This window comes from Rhinolophus hipposideros, assembly GCF_964194185.1.
Source record: "Rhinolophus hipposideros genome assembly, chromosome: 17".
Taxonomy (NCBI): domain Eukaryota; kingdom Metazoa; phylum Chordata; class Mammalia; order Chiroptera; family Rhinolophidae; genus Rhinolophus; species Rhinolophus hipposideros.
The window spans coordinates 41,712,735-41,729,900 of NC_138063.1; the positions used below are offsets into that span (position 1 = coordinate 41,712,735).

Sequence of the window (17,166 nt, forward strand, 5' to 3'; positions counted from 1 at the left end):
GACACTGGAGTTTTCTGACCTCATTTGTCCATGTCCCTATCAATGGAGCGGCCAGGGGGAGGGGAGACAGGAAGTAGGGAAGGATGATTCTGAGGATAGGCAGGACCAAGGACTGTAGCTGCTTTCATGACAAAGATACTTCTGAAGAAACGGTTTTAAATCGAAGATGGGCCTGGTGTGCACAATACTCTAACCAACCTCTCCTCTCACGTCCTCCCCCATGTTCCTAGCCTTCTCTCTTCTTAGAAGGCTCCTGGTCAAGGCCAGTGCCCACGTGCTCAGGACACAGTCTTCAGAGCCCAACCCTGGGTTTGAATCTCACTTCTGTTTAACCTCTGTGGTTTTCATCACCTACGAATTGGAATGATAGTAATTCTAGCTCTTAAGAGTACTTGAGATTTAAATAAGAGATTATAGACTCAGCTCTGATGCCTAGCCCTGCATGCACTTCCCAAATGTTTCCTTCCATGGTTGTTTTATTCAGATCTCCTCTCCCAGCTAAAGGGCTGCCTGCCTTACTCTCCCCTGCTTCACGCCATTCTGAACAAGGATCTCACCTTGTCTTGTCTGGGAAGCATGGGAAAATTCCCCGATTTGTGTCTGAAGAGATGTCATGGAGAAGCTATGAAAGTGTAGAAGACTCAGAACAAAGCCCTTACTGGGAAAGCTGCCATTTATTGAATCCAACTCAATAAACACCAGTTCGTACACTATTTTATTTAAACTTTACAATAGCCCCAAGGTAAGTATTTTTATTTCATTTTATAGGAAGGAAATAAAGACTAAAAGAGGTTAACAAGTTTCCCCTGGTTGCAGAACTAGTGTTGGAACACAATAATAAATAACACTTACTGAATAGCTGTTGTGTACAAGGCATTAAATGTATGTCTTCACTAGTTTAATACAGCAACCCTGTGAGGTAGATATCATTATCTACCCATTGTACAGCTGAGGAACTGAGGCAGAGAGGGTCAATTACTTGTTCAAAGCCCTACAAGTACGAAGTGAAGTGACAGAACTGCGATTTGAGTGTAGGCTGACTGGCTGTCAGCCAGGGGCCCAACCACAGCACATGCTCCCCTCTGCTTGTTTGCCTGCCAGTGATAGGAGAGTGCTGGCCACACCAACCATTACCAATGGTTTCGGTCACCATCCAGAAAGTCCTTGAGAACTGCAAATCTATTAAGAGTCAGCCACACAGGAAACACAAAACTACCATATGTCATCACTCTGTACTTGAATTTTCAAGACAGAATGAATGTTGATTTTTTTCTTTGTTCTGTTCTTTGTTGTGGTTTCCAGGAGTCATAATATAACTTCTGTGTATTGTGAAAGGATGACCTTTTTCTGTCATTTTCAAGAGTTTTTCCCCACCCCGAATATTTAAGAATAGGTGACCCTCAAAACTCTCCACTGGGCCTGAGTGGCTCTAATGTGGAAGCTGCACAGAGCCCTTGTGTAGAGCCCACAATGAATCTTCCACAAGGCTCGACAAAAAGATGTTCCAGGGACCAGGCTGGCTAGGGGAGATGCAAGAGAAATAGGCAGAATATGACACCAATCCCGTGGGCCAGGCTCAGCCTCAGCCCAGGTCCCTCACAATGCCTTCTGGGCCTTGACCTTCAGCTCTTGAAAGTGGATGGAAAAACATTGCCAACTGAGGCTTCCTGTTGTTCTTTTGCAAAGTAAGACATTTTCTTATTTTTTCCCCTTTTGTCCAAACTGTTACGGATACCACGACCGGAAAGAACCCAAGTGGCACTCAGAGAGTTAGGAGAGTCAGTTTTATTATGCCGGCGGGCTCAGTGGGATCTTTCCCAAAATACTGAGACCCTAGCAAGGTTTTGAGCAGGTTTTTATGGGTTGGGGACTTCCTTGAGTTGGGGAAGGGGTAGGTGTCATCTGGTGATTGGCTCGGGGTGAGGGTTGGAGGGGGCTATGCAGAAGAAGTGGGCTGGGGCTTAGACTGGGGACTTCTCTCTCCGCCCAGGCCACCATTTTATGTCAGTTCCACGTGGCCGGGAACCATTTTAGGTCACTTTCTCCATCATGTCCCCCCTGTTGATGATCGTAAGTGGTAGCAACTTAGAGATCATCATATTAGCTAAGAGGATGATGACCCCGTAGGGCAAGGATCTGGGCTGTAGCCCTACGGGTGATGGAGGTCTCTATGAAACGTAAGTACGAGAAGGTTGGGTGGCCAGCGAATTTTCCCCGGCAGCCTGAGGGACAGGAAGGGGAGGTAGTGACTCCTTCCCGGGGAAGAGATAGTATGAGAAAAAGTCAAATCATGGTTGCTGCCTAAGACAGGTTAGGGAGAGGAGGCAAGCAGCCCAGAACAGGAAGTAGAACCTAACAGTCCCTTTTCCAGTGGTGACCAGCTCGGTGGGGAGGATGCAATGAGACCAGCAAAGGCTAGAAACAGTAGGAGTCCAATAACAGTGAAGACGGAGGCTGGGCAGACGACTGCAAGGCTCATCCAGGCTGTTTCTTGAGGGTCAGACGGAGTGGATGGGCCCGGACAGGTTGGGCGATCCAGGCGTCGTCCACCGGCTGGGCTCTTTTAACTCGAGTGTGATGGATCCACGGAGTGATGCCTGAAACTTTAAGAGCGGAGGGAGTAACAAGTATAACAGTGTGAGGGCCTGTCCACCAGGGTCGGAGGGGCTTGCGCTTCCAATCTTTGACCCAGACTTGATCTCCCGGGGTAAAGGGGTGTACCCGGGCCCCAAGAGAAATGGGGGCCCTTTCCAGAATGTAAGCACGTACATCTATGAGGACCTTGCCTAGCGCTCTCATCTGGTTTTGGAGGCTGGAGAACCCCAGCTAGTGAATATCACCAGGGAGGGTTGTTAGCAGGGGAGGGGGCCTCCCAAACATAATTTCTAAGGGACAGAACCCAGATTTGCCACGGGTGCAGCGTGCCTGAAGGATGGCTAGTGGTAGGAGGTCCACCCACCCCAGGGAGGTCTCCTGGTGGAGTTTAGCCAATGTCTCCTTGAGGGTACGGTTTATGCGTTCAACTTTCCCTGAGCCTTGTGGTCGGTATGCTGTATGGAGTCTCCAGTTGATGCCTATGGCTCTGGTCACCATCTGGAGGAGTTCTGCTATGAAAGCTGGCCCGTTGTGGATAGAAAGTGGAATCCCGTAGTGGTGGATAATCTCCCTAAGGAGGACCTTGGCTACTTCGCGGCTCTTCTCAGTCCGAATGGGGAAGGCTTTGACCCATCCAGAGTATGTACAGACCATAACCAGCAAGTACTTAGCACCATGGCAGTTTGTCATGTCAGTGAAGTCCACTTTGAGGTCCTCAAAAGGTGCAATACCGCTTCTCTGAATCCCGGGGATGGGGCTAGAGCCGGACTTTGGATTGTTCTTTGCACAAGTGAGGCAGTGTTCTCCGATAGACTTGCAAAGAGCTAACAGCCAGCTAATGTAGAAGTTTTTGGCTAGGAGGCCCTCAAGAGCAGTTTTCCCTAAGTGGGTCAACTTGTGATATGCAGTGGTTACTTGAGGACCTAGCAGGGCTGGGACGAAGAGTCTTCAGTCGGGCAGTTGTCACCACCCTTGTGGCAATCTGGTGGCCCCTTCTGACTTTGCCCATCTGAGTTCTTCTTTTGTGTATCACTGGAGGGACGTGGTGGTAGTGTCAGTGACCAAGAGTAGTTCACTAGGGCTTCCCATTGCCGCTGATTTGGCCGTGGTGCCGGCGAGCCTGTTCCCGACTGCTGAGGGCTCATTGCCTCTCTGGTGGCCCCGACGATAGATAACCGCAACCTGCTGGGGAAGCTAAATGGTTTGTAGGAGCTTAAGAATTTTTTTGTTTATTTTTAATAATTTCCCCCTCTGCGGTTAGAAGGCCTCTTTCTTTGTATATAGTCCCATAGATATGGACTGTTGCAAAGGCATACTGAGAGTCAGTGTAGATGTTGACTTTCCGGCCTTCGTATAGAGTCAGAGCTCTTATTAGTGCCCATAGTTCTGCCCATTGGGCCGACCATCCCGATGGCAGTGCCCCTGCCTCAAGTACCTCATTTGTGGTAGTTACCACATACACCGCAGGATGTTTTCCGTCCCTCAGGAAGCTGCTGCCATCAGTATACAGAGAAAGGTCCGGGTTAGGATGTGGGTTGTCTCAGAGGTCAGGTCTGGTGGCGTAGACCTCGTTGATAACTTCTATACAGTCATGCTCTGGATCCCCTTCCTCGGTTGGCAGGAAAGTGGCTGGGTTCAGGGCACTCACAGTTTCTAATGAGATCTGAGGGTTTTCCAGGAGTAGCCCTTGATACTGAGTCAGCCGTGCATTCGACAGCCATTGGGGTCCTTGACTGTTCATTAAGGTGGTGACCGAGTGGGGTACCTTAATTATGAGTCTCTGGCCTAAGGTGAACTTATCTGCCTCTTTGATAAGAATCACAGTGGCTGCTGGGGCCTGCGGGCATGGTGGCCAACCCGCTGCTGCTGGATCTAGTTTCTTTGAGAGGTAGGCAACGGGAAGGAGCCATGGCCCAACTGTTTGGGCCAGCAGTCCTAAGGCTATTTTGTCTTTTTCATGGACGAATAAGTGGAATGGCCTCTCAGCATCAGGTAACCCAAGGGCTGGGGCCTGTCCAAGTGAGCTCTTGAGCTGCTGGAAGGCGTATTCTTGATCTTCTGTCCATAGCATGGGGGCTTTTTCTTGACCAGTTAGAGCCTCATATAAGGGCCGGGCTACTGCTGAAAAGCCAGGGATCCACATCCGGCAGAAGCCGGTAGCCCCGAGGAACTCACGGAGCGCTCTTCGGTTGGTGGGCTGAGGGAGGGAAGTGATGACTTTTCTTCCGCTCGGTGCTGAGGGCCTGCTGTCTTTTGGAGATGATAAAGCCCAGTATTGTGCTTGTTCTCTGCAGAGCTGGGCTTTCTTCCAGGAGACTCTATACCCCATCTCGGCTAAGTGGGACAGGCTTGCCCGTGTTGCGGTTTGGCACTCGGTCTCGGTGGCACAAGCTAGGAGCAGATGATCCACATATTGCAATAGAGTGCAGCAGTATTCTTCTCGAGGGAAGGTGGCTAAATCTGAGGCTAGCGCTTCCCCAAAGAGGGTTGGGGAGTTTTTGAAGCCCTGTGGGAGCCGAGGCCATGTCAGCTGGAGCTGCCCACTGGTATCAGGTTCAGTCCATTCAAAGGCAAACAGTGATTGGCTCCGGAGCACCAACCGAATGCAGAAGAATGCATCTTTCAGGTCCAGGCAGGTGAACCATCCAACCTCCGGAGGCAGCTAACTGAGGAAAGTATACAGATTTGGGACTATGGGGTATAGGGAGACTGTGGCTTGGTTTACCTCTCAAATCTTGTACTGGCCTGTATTCTCCATTAGGCTTCCTTACCAGCAGAAGGGGCATATTCCATGGAGACTGGCACTCTACGAGTATCCCTGCTGCTCTGAGACAGGCGAGGTGTTTTTGAATCCCTGCCTGAGCTTCCCTGGAGATGGGGTATTGGCGTAGCCGTTGGGGTTGAGTTCTGGGTCTCAGTTCCACCAAAACTGGGGCCTTATGTTTTGCTGGCCCAGGTGGGTTATCTTCAGCCCAAACCTCTGGGAAATCGCCCCTGTATGCTTCTGGGTTCTGTTCTACACTGCCGGTCCCATAGAGCCTCCACTCTTCTTCCCTTGGCGTGATGATAGACAGGATAAGTCCCTCTGATGGGGCTGCCGTGACATGGTGGCCTGACCTGATGGTTCGAAGGATATCCACACCCCTAACTTGGTAAGGAGGTCACGTCCCAGGAGCAGGATTGGGCAGTCTGGTAAGTAGAGGAACTCGTGCGACACGGTGTGTCTTCCCAATTTACAAGTCCGAGCCTGGCAGAATGGTGGGCTCCTAGTTTGATCTCCAGTGGCTCCCATTATGGTGACTCTGCAGTCCCCAAGCGGTGCCACCGGCGTGGTGACTACCGAGTGTTCTGCTCCAATATCTACCATAAAAGTCGCTGTTTGGCCCTCTGCATCTAAGTCAACCGTGAGCTCATGGGGGCTGAGTTCAAATGAGCCCAGTCCTCTTCAGTCTGACTCAATTCCCACTAATCCTATGAAGTTGGGCTCCGGGCTGTTGGGTTGGGACCACAGGGAGGCTGAGGCTGGAAGCCGAGTGTCTGGAAGCAGAGGGGGGCGGGGGCGTGCCAGCCGTTAACCGTGGTGCGTAGGGAGGTGGTGGCGGCTCTTCGTCGGGGTCTCCCTGGTAAATGGTCTTAGTCATGTCTTTCTGGGTGAGGCCTCGTAGGTTTCATGCAACAAGGACCCTGGACTGTCCCTTACTATTGGAGCAGCACCGTACCCAAAGAGGAAGGGTTTGGGCTATTTCCAACCACGAGTCAATGTAAGGAAACTGGTCCGGACATCCTGGGGTCCCAGTTACAACTATGTAGACTTGGCGAATCGTGGGGAGGTCAATAGTGCCTTCTGAGGGCCATCCCACGTCAAAACTTGGCCACTCCAGATCACATAAAGTGCGGAGACGTCTGGGGGTCATTTTGACCCCGTAGTCACCTCCAAAACCTTTCCTGAAATTCTTTAACATGCAGTCTAGAACCATGGGCTTCCCGTGACTCCCTCCCATGATGTTCAGTGTCGTGTAGACAAGGGAAGGGTCTCAATCAGGTGCCTGCCGGGCCTCGTCCCTCGTGGGAACCTTGGATAAGTCTTGGCTAAGGTGTGCCTGTATAAGCTCCTGGCCCGGTTGCACTCTGAGAGTGCGAATCACCGTTATGCCATTCCACGCTACCACGGAATGCAGGTTGGGGCTCTCTTGGGGTCCGTAGCCGACAGGCCGTGGATCCACACAGAATCCTGTTGGGGACCAAGCACACACACACTCATTCAGGGTGGAGAGACGCCCTCCCCCAGAACGGCCCTAACTAGAGTCCAAAGTGGGACTCAGCGGGAGGTGATCAGGCTCCCCTTCTGCCCTGACGCAGGCCTAACTGGGTCTGGGCCCTGGGGTCTTACCGTGTCCAATGTCCTGGTTGACTGTCCATCGTTTCTCTCTACTAGGGTCCAGCAGGGAGTCAAGGGCCGGAGCCGGCAGGAGGTCGCCAGTTCCGGGCCTGCCAAGATCAGCAGGGCACGCTTAGCCCTGTCTCAGCTCTCCTGCCACCCTATGGCCCGCTCTCGCCCAAACCTGTGGCTCAAGAGACCAGCGCAGTTGGGTTTCCTGGTCAGGGAAATAAGAATGTTATGGATACCAGAACCGGAAAGAACCCAAGCGGTACTCAGAGAGTTAGGAGAGTCAGCTTTATTACGCCGGTGGGCTCATCGGGATCTTTCCCAAACACTGAGATCCTAGCAAAGTTCTGAGCAGGTTTTTATGGGTTGGGGACTTCCTTGAGTTGGGGATGGGGTAGGTGTCGTCTGGTGATTGGCTCGGGGTGTGGGTTGGAGGGGGCTATGCAGAAGTGGGCTGGGGCTAAGGCTGGGGACTTCTCTCTCCACTCGGGCCACCATTTTATGTCAGTTCCACGTGGCCGGGAACCATTTTAGGTCAGTTTCTCCATCAAAACAAGCTATATTTAAAAGAAGTTATTTGAAGAATTTAAAGTTTAACTCTTTCACCTTCCCAAAGATATTCTTCCAGAATTGAAATACACAAACATTTGGTAACAATTTGATAAGATAAAATGCATTTCCTTTGGAATTGAGAATGCAATAAGATGGTCAACAAGTGTGATTTCCTGTCTTTTTATTTTATTGTGTTGTGAAGTTGGGAAGCATTTGGTTCACACATGCTGCCACTCTCTGAACCCATGGAAACACTACTGGGCAAGGATAACATGAACCTTGTTGGAGCTGTCCCTGGCAACCGTGAGTAACAGTATACACTCCCTACATAAGAAGCTCATGACCTGCCCCTAGAGCTTAATCTAACTCAACTAGCATATGAGATTCTTTAGGGTTAGGCTAGCTCGACATAGAAGAGATGAAGTAATAATAATAGTTAACACTCACATGTGCCACGTGAGTACTTTACATGCACTAACTCATCTTCGCAGCAACCAAAAAAATAGGTACTATTATTATTACCATTTTACAGATGAGAAAATGGAAGAACAAATAGGTCAAGTAACTTGCCCAAAGTCACACAGGTAGACAGTAGTGGAAATGATATTTGAACTCAGGCATTCTGTCTCCAGAGTCCATGTTCTGAACCACCACAAAATACCACGTTTCCTAAGAAAAGATGAAATACTGCCATTTGCAACAACATGGATGGATCTTGAGATTATTACGCCAAGCGAAATAAGTCAAACAGAAAAAGTCTAGGACCATATGACTTCACTCATATGTGCGACATAAAACTGAAAGCACCAAAGGAACAAGACAAACAAACAAAAACTCATAGACACAGGCAACAGTTTAGTGATTACCAGAGCAAAGGAGGGAAGGAGGGATGGTAGAAGAGGGTAAAGAGGGTCAAATATATGATAATGGAGGGAGAACTGACTCTGGGTGGTGAACACACAATGCAATATATAGATGATGTATTACAGAATTGTACACTTGAAGCCTATGTAATTTTACTAACCGTTGTCACCTCAACAAATTTAGTTTAAAAAATACAATGTTTCCCAATTTAAGCAGGTAATTCATATCTCAGTGGGAGTAAAACAGAAAATACAGATAGCACAAAGGAGTGGTGAAGAGAAAAGGCTCTGTCGCCAGGCTGTCAGGTCCAATTCTGGCTCTGGACTTGTAAATGTGCAACCTTGGCTCAGTTTCATACCTTTCTGCATGTTAGCCACAGTCAAATGGGGAGATAAAGTGAACCTACCCATATGGCTGTGGGAATTAAATGGCATAAAGCATGAGAGTACTCTGTGAAGGTTGACCATTTTAAGGAAGTCCAGCCCTTTCTGAAACCCTGGAGTCCAAATGTGTTTGGAATTCAGAATTTTTCACATTTAAAAGAGGAGTTCAGTGCATACCTTGAATTATTTAACACACCCAGCAAAGTTTGGGGGGGTCTCGGGCAGCATCCTGTAAGCAGCACATTGATCATTCTGCGGCAATCTAGGGTGACTCTCTAAGTGAGCAAATGAAGATGACAGTAGCCTCATGTAAGTTCAGGTTTGGGCACCTCATGAGTTTTGAGAAAAACCTTAAGTGTTCAGATATTTGTGGGTTTCAGATGTGGAGAAGAATTGAGGGGGTACCTCCGGTGAGGTCCGAAGCAGGCCGATTACACTGGAGGGCATCAAACCAGGAAGTGAAGGGAGTTAAAAGGCACAAACTTCCAGTTTTAAATAAATACGTACAGCATGGTGACTATAGTTAGTAATACTGTACTGCGTATGTAAAAGTTACGAAGACAGTACATCTTAAACGTTCTCGTCACAAGAAAAAAATTCTGTAACTATGTGTGGTGACAGATGTTAACTAGGCTTATTGTGGTGATCATTTCACAATATATACATATATCAAACCCAAAGGAAAGTTGCAGGTAAGACCTGGGAGGTGAGCACAGGGAACACAGACACCAGGGTCCCAGGGCAGGTGAGTCTTGTCACCATAGGGGCAGAAGCAACTCCCAAAAGTCATAGTGAAAGTCAACAGTGTCAACTCAGCCAAGAAATGACAGGGACAAACTACGGAAAACAGAGCAGTGATTCTTTTACACCATCCCCGTAACTCCGGAGCAAATTCACACTTATTTTGGAATTAATGGCAAAGACGCCCTCTAAGAGGTAGAATGGGAGCACAGCTTTACCTTCCCCAGCAAATAACTCTTGTTTTCACCCTTCTGAAAACAAGAGGGATTTTGTGAGACTTTTCACGCTTGTGTGTTACTGGTAGCATCTATTAAGCACTTGCTGGGTACCAGGCATTGGCTTGTGCTGTATGTGAAACATTTAATCCCCAAATAACCCTGAGAAATAGGCATTGCCATTTTTATGGGTTTAGGGCTGTTCTGTGGGGTTTTTACCCACGACTTCACAGCTAATAAAGGAGAGAACTGGAGCTCCAGCCAAGTCTCCTAACTCGTAGCTGGAGCTCTTTTTTTTTTCTTTTTTCTTTTTTTTTTTTTTTTTTTTTTTTTTTTAGCTGTAGCTCTTAATGCTGCACTTTACCCAGAATGATGGCCAATGCCACAGGACTCATAGATGCAAAGAAGTGACAGTATAAGGGACTCGGGGCTGCCAAAAGTAACTCATTTCCATTCCCATTACTGTAATTCAGCTCTTAAAAAATCAGCCTGCCCTTCTAGTAAAAGAAAAAAATGAAAACCAATGCACACACTGATTTTCAGCTCAGAAGCATCATGCCAGACAGCGAAAATAGACCTTTTTGAATTGGGAAGTGAGGCAAACAGAAGCCCTGGTTATTATAGTTAATTCAATTTAATTAAAGCCATAAAAGCAAACCACAGTTTTGTTGTGGGTACTGACCATTCTGATTGCTTGGAGGACTCAGAGGAGTCCTGATCTTAACTGATGGGCAGAGACCCAAGTCGCCACCATTACTCAGCCTCCTTCACAGGGGCCTCTGTACCTTGATTCGGCCACTTATTCTTTTGTACACTATTTCTCTTCTGTGTTCTTTAGTTTTGAGGATGATTTGCTGTGGTCCTTTTCCAGTTGTGGTAAGAATTGCACTTTTATTCCCTTTCCCTAAGAAGCCCAAAAAGCTGGGTGAAATTTTCCACTCCATTTTCTATTTTCTGTCTGTTTCTCAATATTCCATCTCTCTCTGCTTCTCCATTCTCTTCCTGTTCCCCTTCTTGTCAGTTACCTTCAGCTGACCCAAATCTCCATCTCCATGGAAGACCAGTGGCCCCACTGGCGAGGCCAACCCAGGCCTGTGGGCATCCTGTGAGGACAACACAGGACATTGGTCAGCACTTCCTCTCTGCTGGGGCCTTCACTGGGCGCTAGGTGTGCAAAGACAGTCCCTGCCCTGAACTTGCTCATGTCTACATGGGAGAGACACACAAGAAAATGGACAATCGCAGTGCGATGTGACAGTGCTATGACAGATATATCACCTGGAATCGCGAGGGCACTGGAACAGGAGGGACACCTAAGCCTGGACGAGGGCATTACTTAGAAAGGAGCCTTTTCAGGCAGAGGGAATGTCAGGAAAGAAGGCCCAGAGGAGAGGGAGTCCACGAGCACGCAGAGAATTGCTGCTTACAAGGCCCTGTGTGGCTGGCCTCTGCCTACCCCTCCAGCCCCATCTCTACCTTTTCCCAGCTTATCATCTATCTTTCAATCATATGGAACTTTTCTTTCTTGCCTCAGCCTTTACAAATACTTGTCTGGAGCACTCTTCCTGACCTCCTCACCCCTCTTTTGGCTTATTGCAGCTCACCCTGTAGGTCTCCAATTAAATGTCTCTTTGTCTAGCAAGCACCCCTAGCCCACCAAGTCCCGGTGGCATCCCATTCACTCATTCCCATAATGCCCTGTACTTGGTACCTAATACATCATACTTCATTGTTATCACTTGTTTGTTTGCTTGTACTCTATCCTGGACCACAAGCTCTGTGGAAACAGGAATAATATCCATATTGTCTCTCCAGGCCAGAAACGGTGTTAGGCATACAGCAGGTACTTTAGGGAGGTCTGCCGTCTACAGTTTGACTAGAGAAGAGAATGCTGGGGAATACTGTTGTGCAATGAAAACAGAGGTAAGCAGGAGCAGATGAAGATCCTCAAATGCTGCCCTAAAACAGGAGAAAGAACAGAGGCAGAAACCAGGAGAGAGTACATGAAAAGAGAAAGCACGTAAGAGAGAACTCTCATGGCGAGTTGTTGTGTGTGAGCAAAAACGTCCTCAAGCTGCTCACCGGAACCAGAGCCAAAGTTAGCTCACCCCAGTTTGGACGAATTTCCTTGATTCTCTTGTCATGACAAGATAACAGAGTAAACCGAAGTTGGCTGTGGCTTTGTGTTAGCAATTTCTTCATCAGTACATAACTTGAGGTAGTGTTTGTTCATTATCCTGAAACAAACAAGAACCTTCTAGAGACATGAAGAGACATATGAGTAACAAAGAGGTCGAGCTGTCTCGTGGTTGGAACAGCATGGCTGTTATTGAGCATCTCCTTACAAGGACCATTTCCTGGCGCTTTCCCTCCCCACAGCTAACAACACCACCTCTCTTAGGGGCTGCCCTCAGATCCTGGAGTCCACTTTGCCTGCAGGCAGGGAGTGCCTGGGAATTTGCAATTCCAAAGGGCAGACCTTAGCCAGATGCAGGAGAGCAAACACTCCATCCCCTGACCCCTGAGCAGGCAGGCATGGATGGATGTGCACCCTGCCCTGTCCTCAGGACTCCACCGCAGGTCTTTCTGGGAGCACTCATACAAAAATCACCTGCACGGGGATCCTCATCTCCAGGCTCCATGTGGGGAGCCTGACCTTCAGCAGACAGTTCCTAAAGCTCTCCACAGAAACAAGCATTCTGATGGGAGAGGTAATGCCCTTCATGCTTCAATCTAACTATTCACACATGCAGTATTGCCAATTACATGGTGGCCATTGGAAGGAAGGGCCCATGCTAAGAACAGTTTCAAACCCAAATGGGGGATTTTTAACTAAAAGGAGATGTTTCATTTTTCATATCCAAAAAGGAGCCCACTCCCACCCCCATGAATTCAAATCTTGGTGCTTTTGAGAATTTGTCATTCTGTGTCACCCAGTGGTCTCACATTCACTCTGGGACCACCAATTCCCTGAACTGAACATGTCGGGGAAAGGACAGTGCATGGCATGATCCCAACTCTTCAAAGAACACTGCAGTCTTTCAAAACGTGCCTGGAGGGAGAAAACTTTGTTTGGGATGTGTCTATTTATCCTCGAGGAACGAGAAAGTTGTAAAAGGTCGGTGATTCTAATTTTCTATGTCAGGTATTCATCAAAATAAAATGTTTCAGACACTTATGGGCAGAGAGGAGAAACCTTAAACTTCCGTAGGGCAGCTTTTGGAAGTGTATAATGCTGCCATATATGAAATTGCTTACACGTTCTCCTTCCAGAGCTTTAACTTAGGTTTAAGTTTCAGTATTTTACCTCAAGCCACTACCACCTTATAAGAAATGAAACAGGTTAATTAAAAAGTTGAAAACAAGGGTTTTAAATAAAAAGGAGGGGCAAATACAACTTTGCATTGCTGCTCTTTGAATGAGAAACACATTTCTGAGTGGTTTATTTAAACCCTTAGGTTTGGCTTCAACACGTGAACATTAAAATCATTTCTGAGTAGCCATTTTTCCCAACCTAACATCAAAGTCAAGAAAGTTAGAAGCAATATTTAAAGACCATGCTGTTCTAGATGGCGAAGCCAAAGCCTGCTCTGTGCCCAGCCCCTCCTCACTGTTCTGGGGTTAGGAAGAATTGACACCATGTCATCCTTGAGCTGACTTGCCCCACCTGGCCTCAGGTCAGGATCTGGGCATCTGTTCATTCCAGTGGCCAAGCCCCTCCTTGAACCTGAAGCCCAGCCAGAGGGTTCCCATCTGACCCCATGTGGGTCAATTTCCCTGGCTAACGAGTAACTCTGATTTATTGATGCCAACTTCATGCTGGGTAGTGGACTGGGTGCTTTCGGCTCACTTCTCCTCCTCACAAGGGAGTTGGTATCATTAACCCCTTTGTCGCCTGTAACTGGGAGGTCAGCTGAGGGCTCCCTCCCCCATTCATGTGTAGTGCTGCTGCTTTTCCTTCACATCGACCCTGACTCAAACCTTAATCCTTCCCCTAGTTATCCCAAAAGATCTCTTCACACCCAGTCATTCAGTTCACGAGCTTAGCAACTTTACTGAAGACTTGAAGGTTCAAGAGGAAGAGGGGGTGTGATGCACAGTGCTTAGCCTCCCACCTTCCCCTGGCCCTCCTGAGGTGGCATCCAAGTGTTGAGGTGTCAGCATCATCCCCCAAACAGACCATCACAGAATTCCTACGAAGCACAATGCTCTCCCCAGGCATAATTCTAGTATATACAACTGAATACAACTGTCCTCATCCTGTAACATATGGATGGGCACCCCAAAGTAGAGAGAAGCTAAGTAATTTGTTCAATCTCACTCAGCTAAAAAGAATCATAATTCTTTTGAACTAGGCAATTGAGCCTAGTTGTACCTAAAAGTCCCTCTCTCTGTAATATGTCATGTTTCCTCGTTGTGACTGAATCACCTGCCTGGCACCTCATTTCTTGCAAAAGACAGGTGCTTAGAGTCTTGCTCCTGATTTCATCCCAGCAGCAGGACAGAGTTACTGACTGCAGGCTCCCCGACCCCCACCACACACACACCCCAGGATCTCCCCCTCCACCCCTACCCTGCCTCTGCTCTGCCCACCTTCCTGTACTATACCTTTTGCTCTCTCTAATGGGGACTAATTGTTTGGTCTGCCTCCAGTCTCCTGTTCCCACATTCTTTATCTGTATTATTGGGCTTCCTCCTGTCACCAGTAGCTGCACCTCCACACTGACCACTGGGTCACCTCCTGTCCTGTCCAGTGTCCAGTAAAGCTCCCATGGGGCCTTGCTGATGATATTCACTGTTTTCAGGAGACAATGAATCCTCTCATCTCTTCCTTTCTTGTCCTTCCTCTTTGCATATCATGGGCAAAGAATGTCTCCCTAATTGCCATGCCTCCACTCTCTAATTGCCCAGGTACTCAAGGGAGGGCCTCAAAGTCGCCAGTGTTTAATGAAGGGGCTGAGACCTCCCTTCTCTCTTCTCTTTGCTCCATGTTGGCTCAGAGGGCAGCCTCCCCAGAAAAGATTTGTGGCTGATCCATTTTCTCCCTTTTCCCTTGGACACTCCCATGCAAAGCTAAAAATAGCCACTCATCTCTGCTCTCAAACTGGAAAACAGAAAGAGACTCTCACCATCTGAACAAGGAAATGGCCATCCTGCTTATGATGTGGGCAGGTGTGGGGCCTCAACCTCCGGGAGGAATAGAAACAGTGAGAAGGCGCTGGAAAGCGAGGGGGCTGGTATGTATTTAATGTCCAAAGGGATGAATTGCTATTGTCATAGGTATCGACTCTGAGTATGACAATAGGAGTTGGACTTCTCAGACAATCTGGCAACCACTTGGGGCTTTCCAAGGGCCTCGAGTGGCCCACCAAAGCACATGTCCCTGGACAGCCATCTGAGGGGTAGAGTTCACCACACAGGCAAGGCAGCCCCCAAGCTCTAGGGACTACAAATTAAATTGAAAGTCACCCCGGGGGTTCTCAGCCTGTGCTGAAGAACTGTGACATATGCAACTCCATGGCATGAGCCAAATTATGCAATAACTCCTATTTCATCACTCGTTTCTTTCCCTCCTCCACAAAGTCTTCCCAGCCTGACTCCACCAGCGCACTAGTGCCTCTTCCTCCTCTCAGTTTCTGTCTGTGTGTACCAATCACGGGCACTTAATCAGGTATGGTTATTCCCAGCATCCTATATGGAACTTGCACCTACTGCATTATTCTTTAAAGAGGTGTGGGGGGGGGGGGAGTGCCTGTTGGGAGCAGTGAGTGAGCTCTGTAGTGTTGAGGAGACACAGCTTGGAGTCAGAGTGACTTGGCTGCTCATGTTGGACCTGGCATTTGTGGGGACTCTAGATAAGGGATAAGTCTCTCAGACTCACCTGGAAGATGTGGTCGATAACACTGGAGTGGAAGGAAATAAAAATTTGTTTGCAATGAGGGAATTCCTGTCTCCTGGTCTGGGAAAAGATGGTAAAACTTAAAGCAGGTTTTAGAAACATGTTTTTAGAAATTCCTGGGAATCAACTAAACTAGAAAACATGATCAGGGTAAGGGTCTGGATGGTAACAAAATACTTAACAGGTATAGATAGAAAGATACTAGATGATAGATGATAGATATAGATATAGATAGATACTATTTATAAACAGAAATGTATTAAGAAATATTCATGTTTGGAGACCTGGAAAATCAGGAGAGTTTTCTGAGAGGACCCAGAAAAATCTCCAGTGAAGAGAGAAAATTAAGAAGCGCACCTGATTTTTAAAAGGTGCTCATTAAAAAGTAAGAGGTCATTCTACCAGACCACAACTCCTCGGTCTTAAAACCAAAAGATGCTGCTTGGAGCCCAAAAAGTTGCATCCCATGAGTAAAGTGAAAGGTAATGGTAGCTAAGAAAAGATCCTTTAAGTTAGTATAAATACAGAAATGGATGTCTATATCTCACCTGCCCATGCCCAATACCTGCTCACCTTCCACAAAAAGCTTTATGGTCAAAAATGGCTATGACCTGATGGGTTGGTCCTTTTCTCCCTCTCCCTTCTCCACTCCCTGCCTCAATTCAAAGGGGGCCCTCTCTCCTCTAAACCCCCATGGTTCTTTATTTGAAGATCTCGTAACATTGTGCACATTCCCTTGTGTTTGTCAGAAAAATTGCCCCCAAGGATGTCCTCATCCCTGGAGAAACTTTGAAGATGTGCTAAGGACCCTGAGCTATGGAGAATTTCTTTCCTGAATTATCTGGATGATTCCAATCTAACCACCACATGAGTCAAAAACAAAATCAAAAAGAAAAACAAAAACTGTCTGTAATTAGTAAGAGGGAGATGTAATGACAGAAGAATAGTCAGAAAAAATGCAATCTTGCTGGCTTTAAAGATTGAGGTAGGGAGCCATGAGCCAAGGAATACAGGCAGTTTCCAGAAGCCAGAAAAGGCAAGAAAATGGATTCTCCTCTAAATGCTGCAGAAAGGAAAGCAGTGCCCCACCCCCTTCTTGATTGTAGCCCCATCAGACTTTTGACCTCCAGAACTATAAGACAATAAGGAAACTAATTCACTCTCCCCGCAACGGACTGCAAGCCCTCTGAGAATAGTTGTCTTCTTCTCTTTCCTCATAATAGTTACACTTGTACCTGGTACGTGGTAAGCAGCCAATAAACATATGTTGGAAGAATGAATGAATGAATAAATGAAGCGTATATGTACACAGAGCTAACTACCAGGGCATGGCACTGGACACAAGGAAAGGTAACAACCTGAAGGTCAGTCAGAGAAAACAGCCCCTTCAGCCATGGGTGGGGAGGTAAAAAGCTGTCATAGGTGACCATGTTTTGCCAAACGGCCCACCCCTTTTATCATGTAGGGGAATGACATACACACAGGGGGCAAAATTTCCATAGAAAGATAAGTTCATGTGTCCTTAAGTAC

General features: G+C 47.6%; 1 protein-coding gene across 2 annotated transcripts in view; it reads right to left on the minus strand.

The window, feature by feature from the left end:
- Positions 1–657: 657 nt before the first annotated feature.
- The window catches only part of LOC308510020 (retrovirus-related Pol polyprotein from transposon 297), a 55,850-nt gene continuing 39,341 nt past the window's right edge, over positions 658–17,166 (minus strand). Inside the window, exons 2-3 of one of the 2 annotated variants that reach the window (XR_013995289.1) lie at positions 6,986–7,190; positions 658–2,603 (exon numbers count right to left, since the gene is read on the minus strand). Coding sequence is in view for 1 of the 2 variants with exons in the window: in XM_081078818.1 (XP_080934944.1) it covers positions 4,136–4,924 (789 nt within the window). In the remaining variant the exon portion in view is untranslated. Of the gene's footprint in view, positions 6,133–6,985; positions 7,191–17,166 lie in introns of both variants that reach the window. The other variant, XM_081078818.1, reaches the window with a different exon arrangement.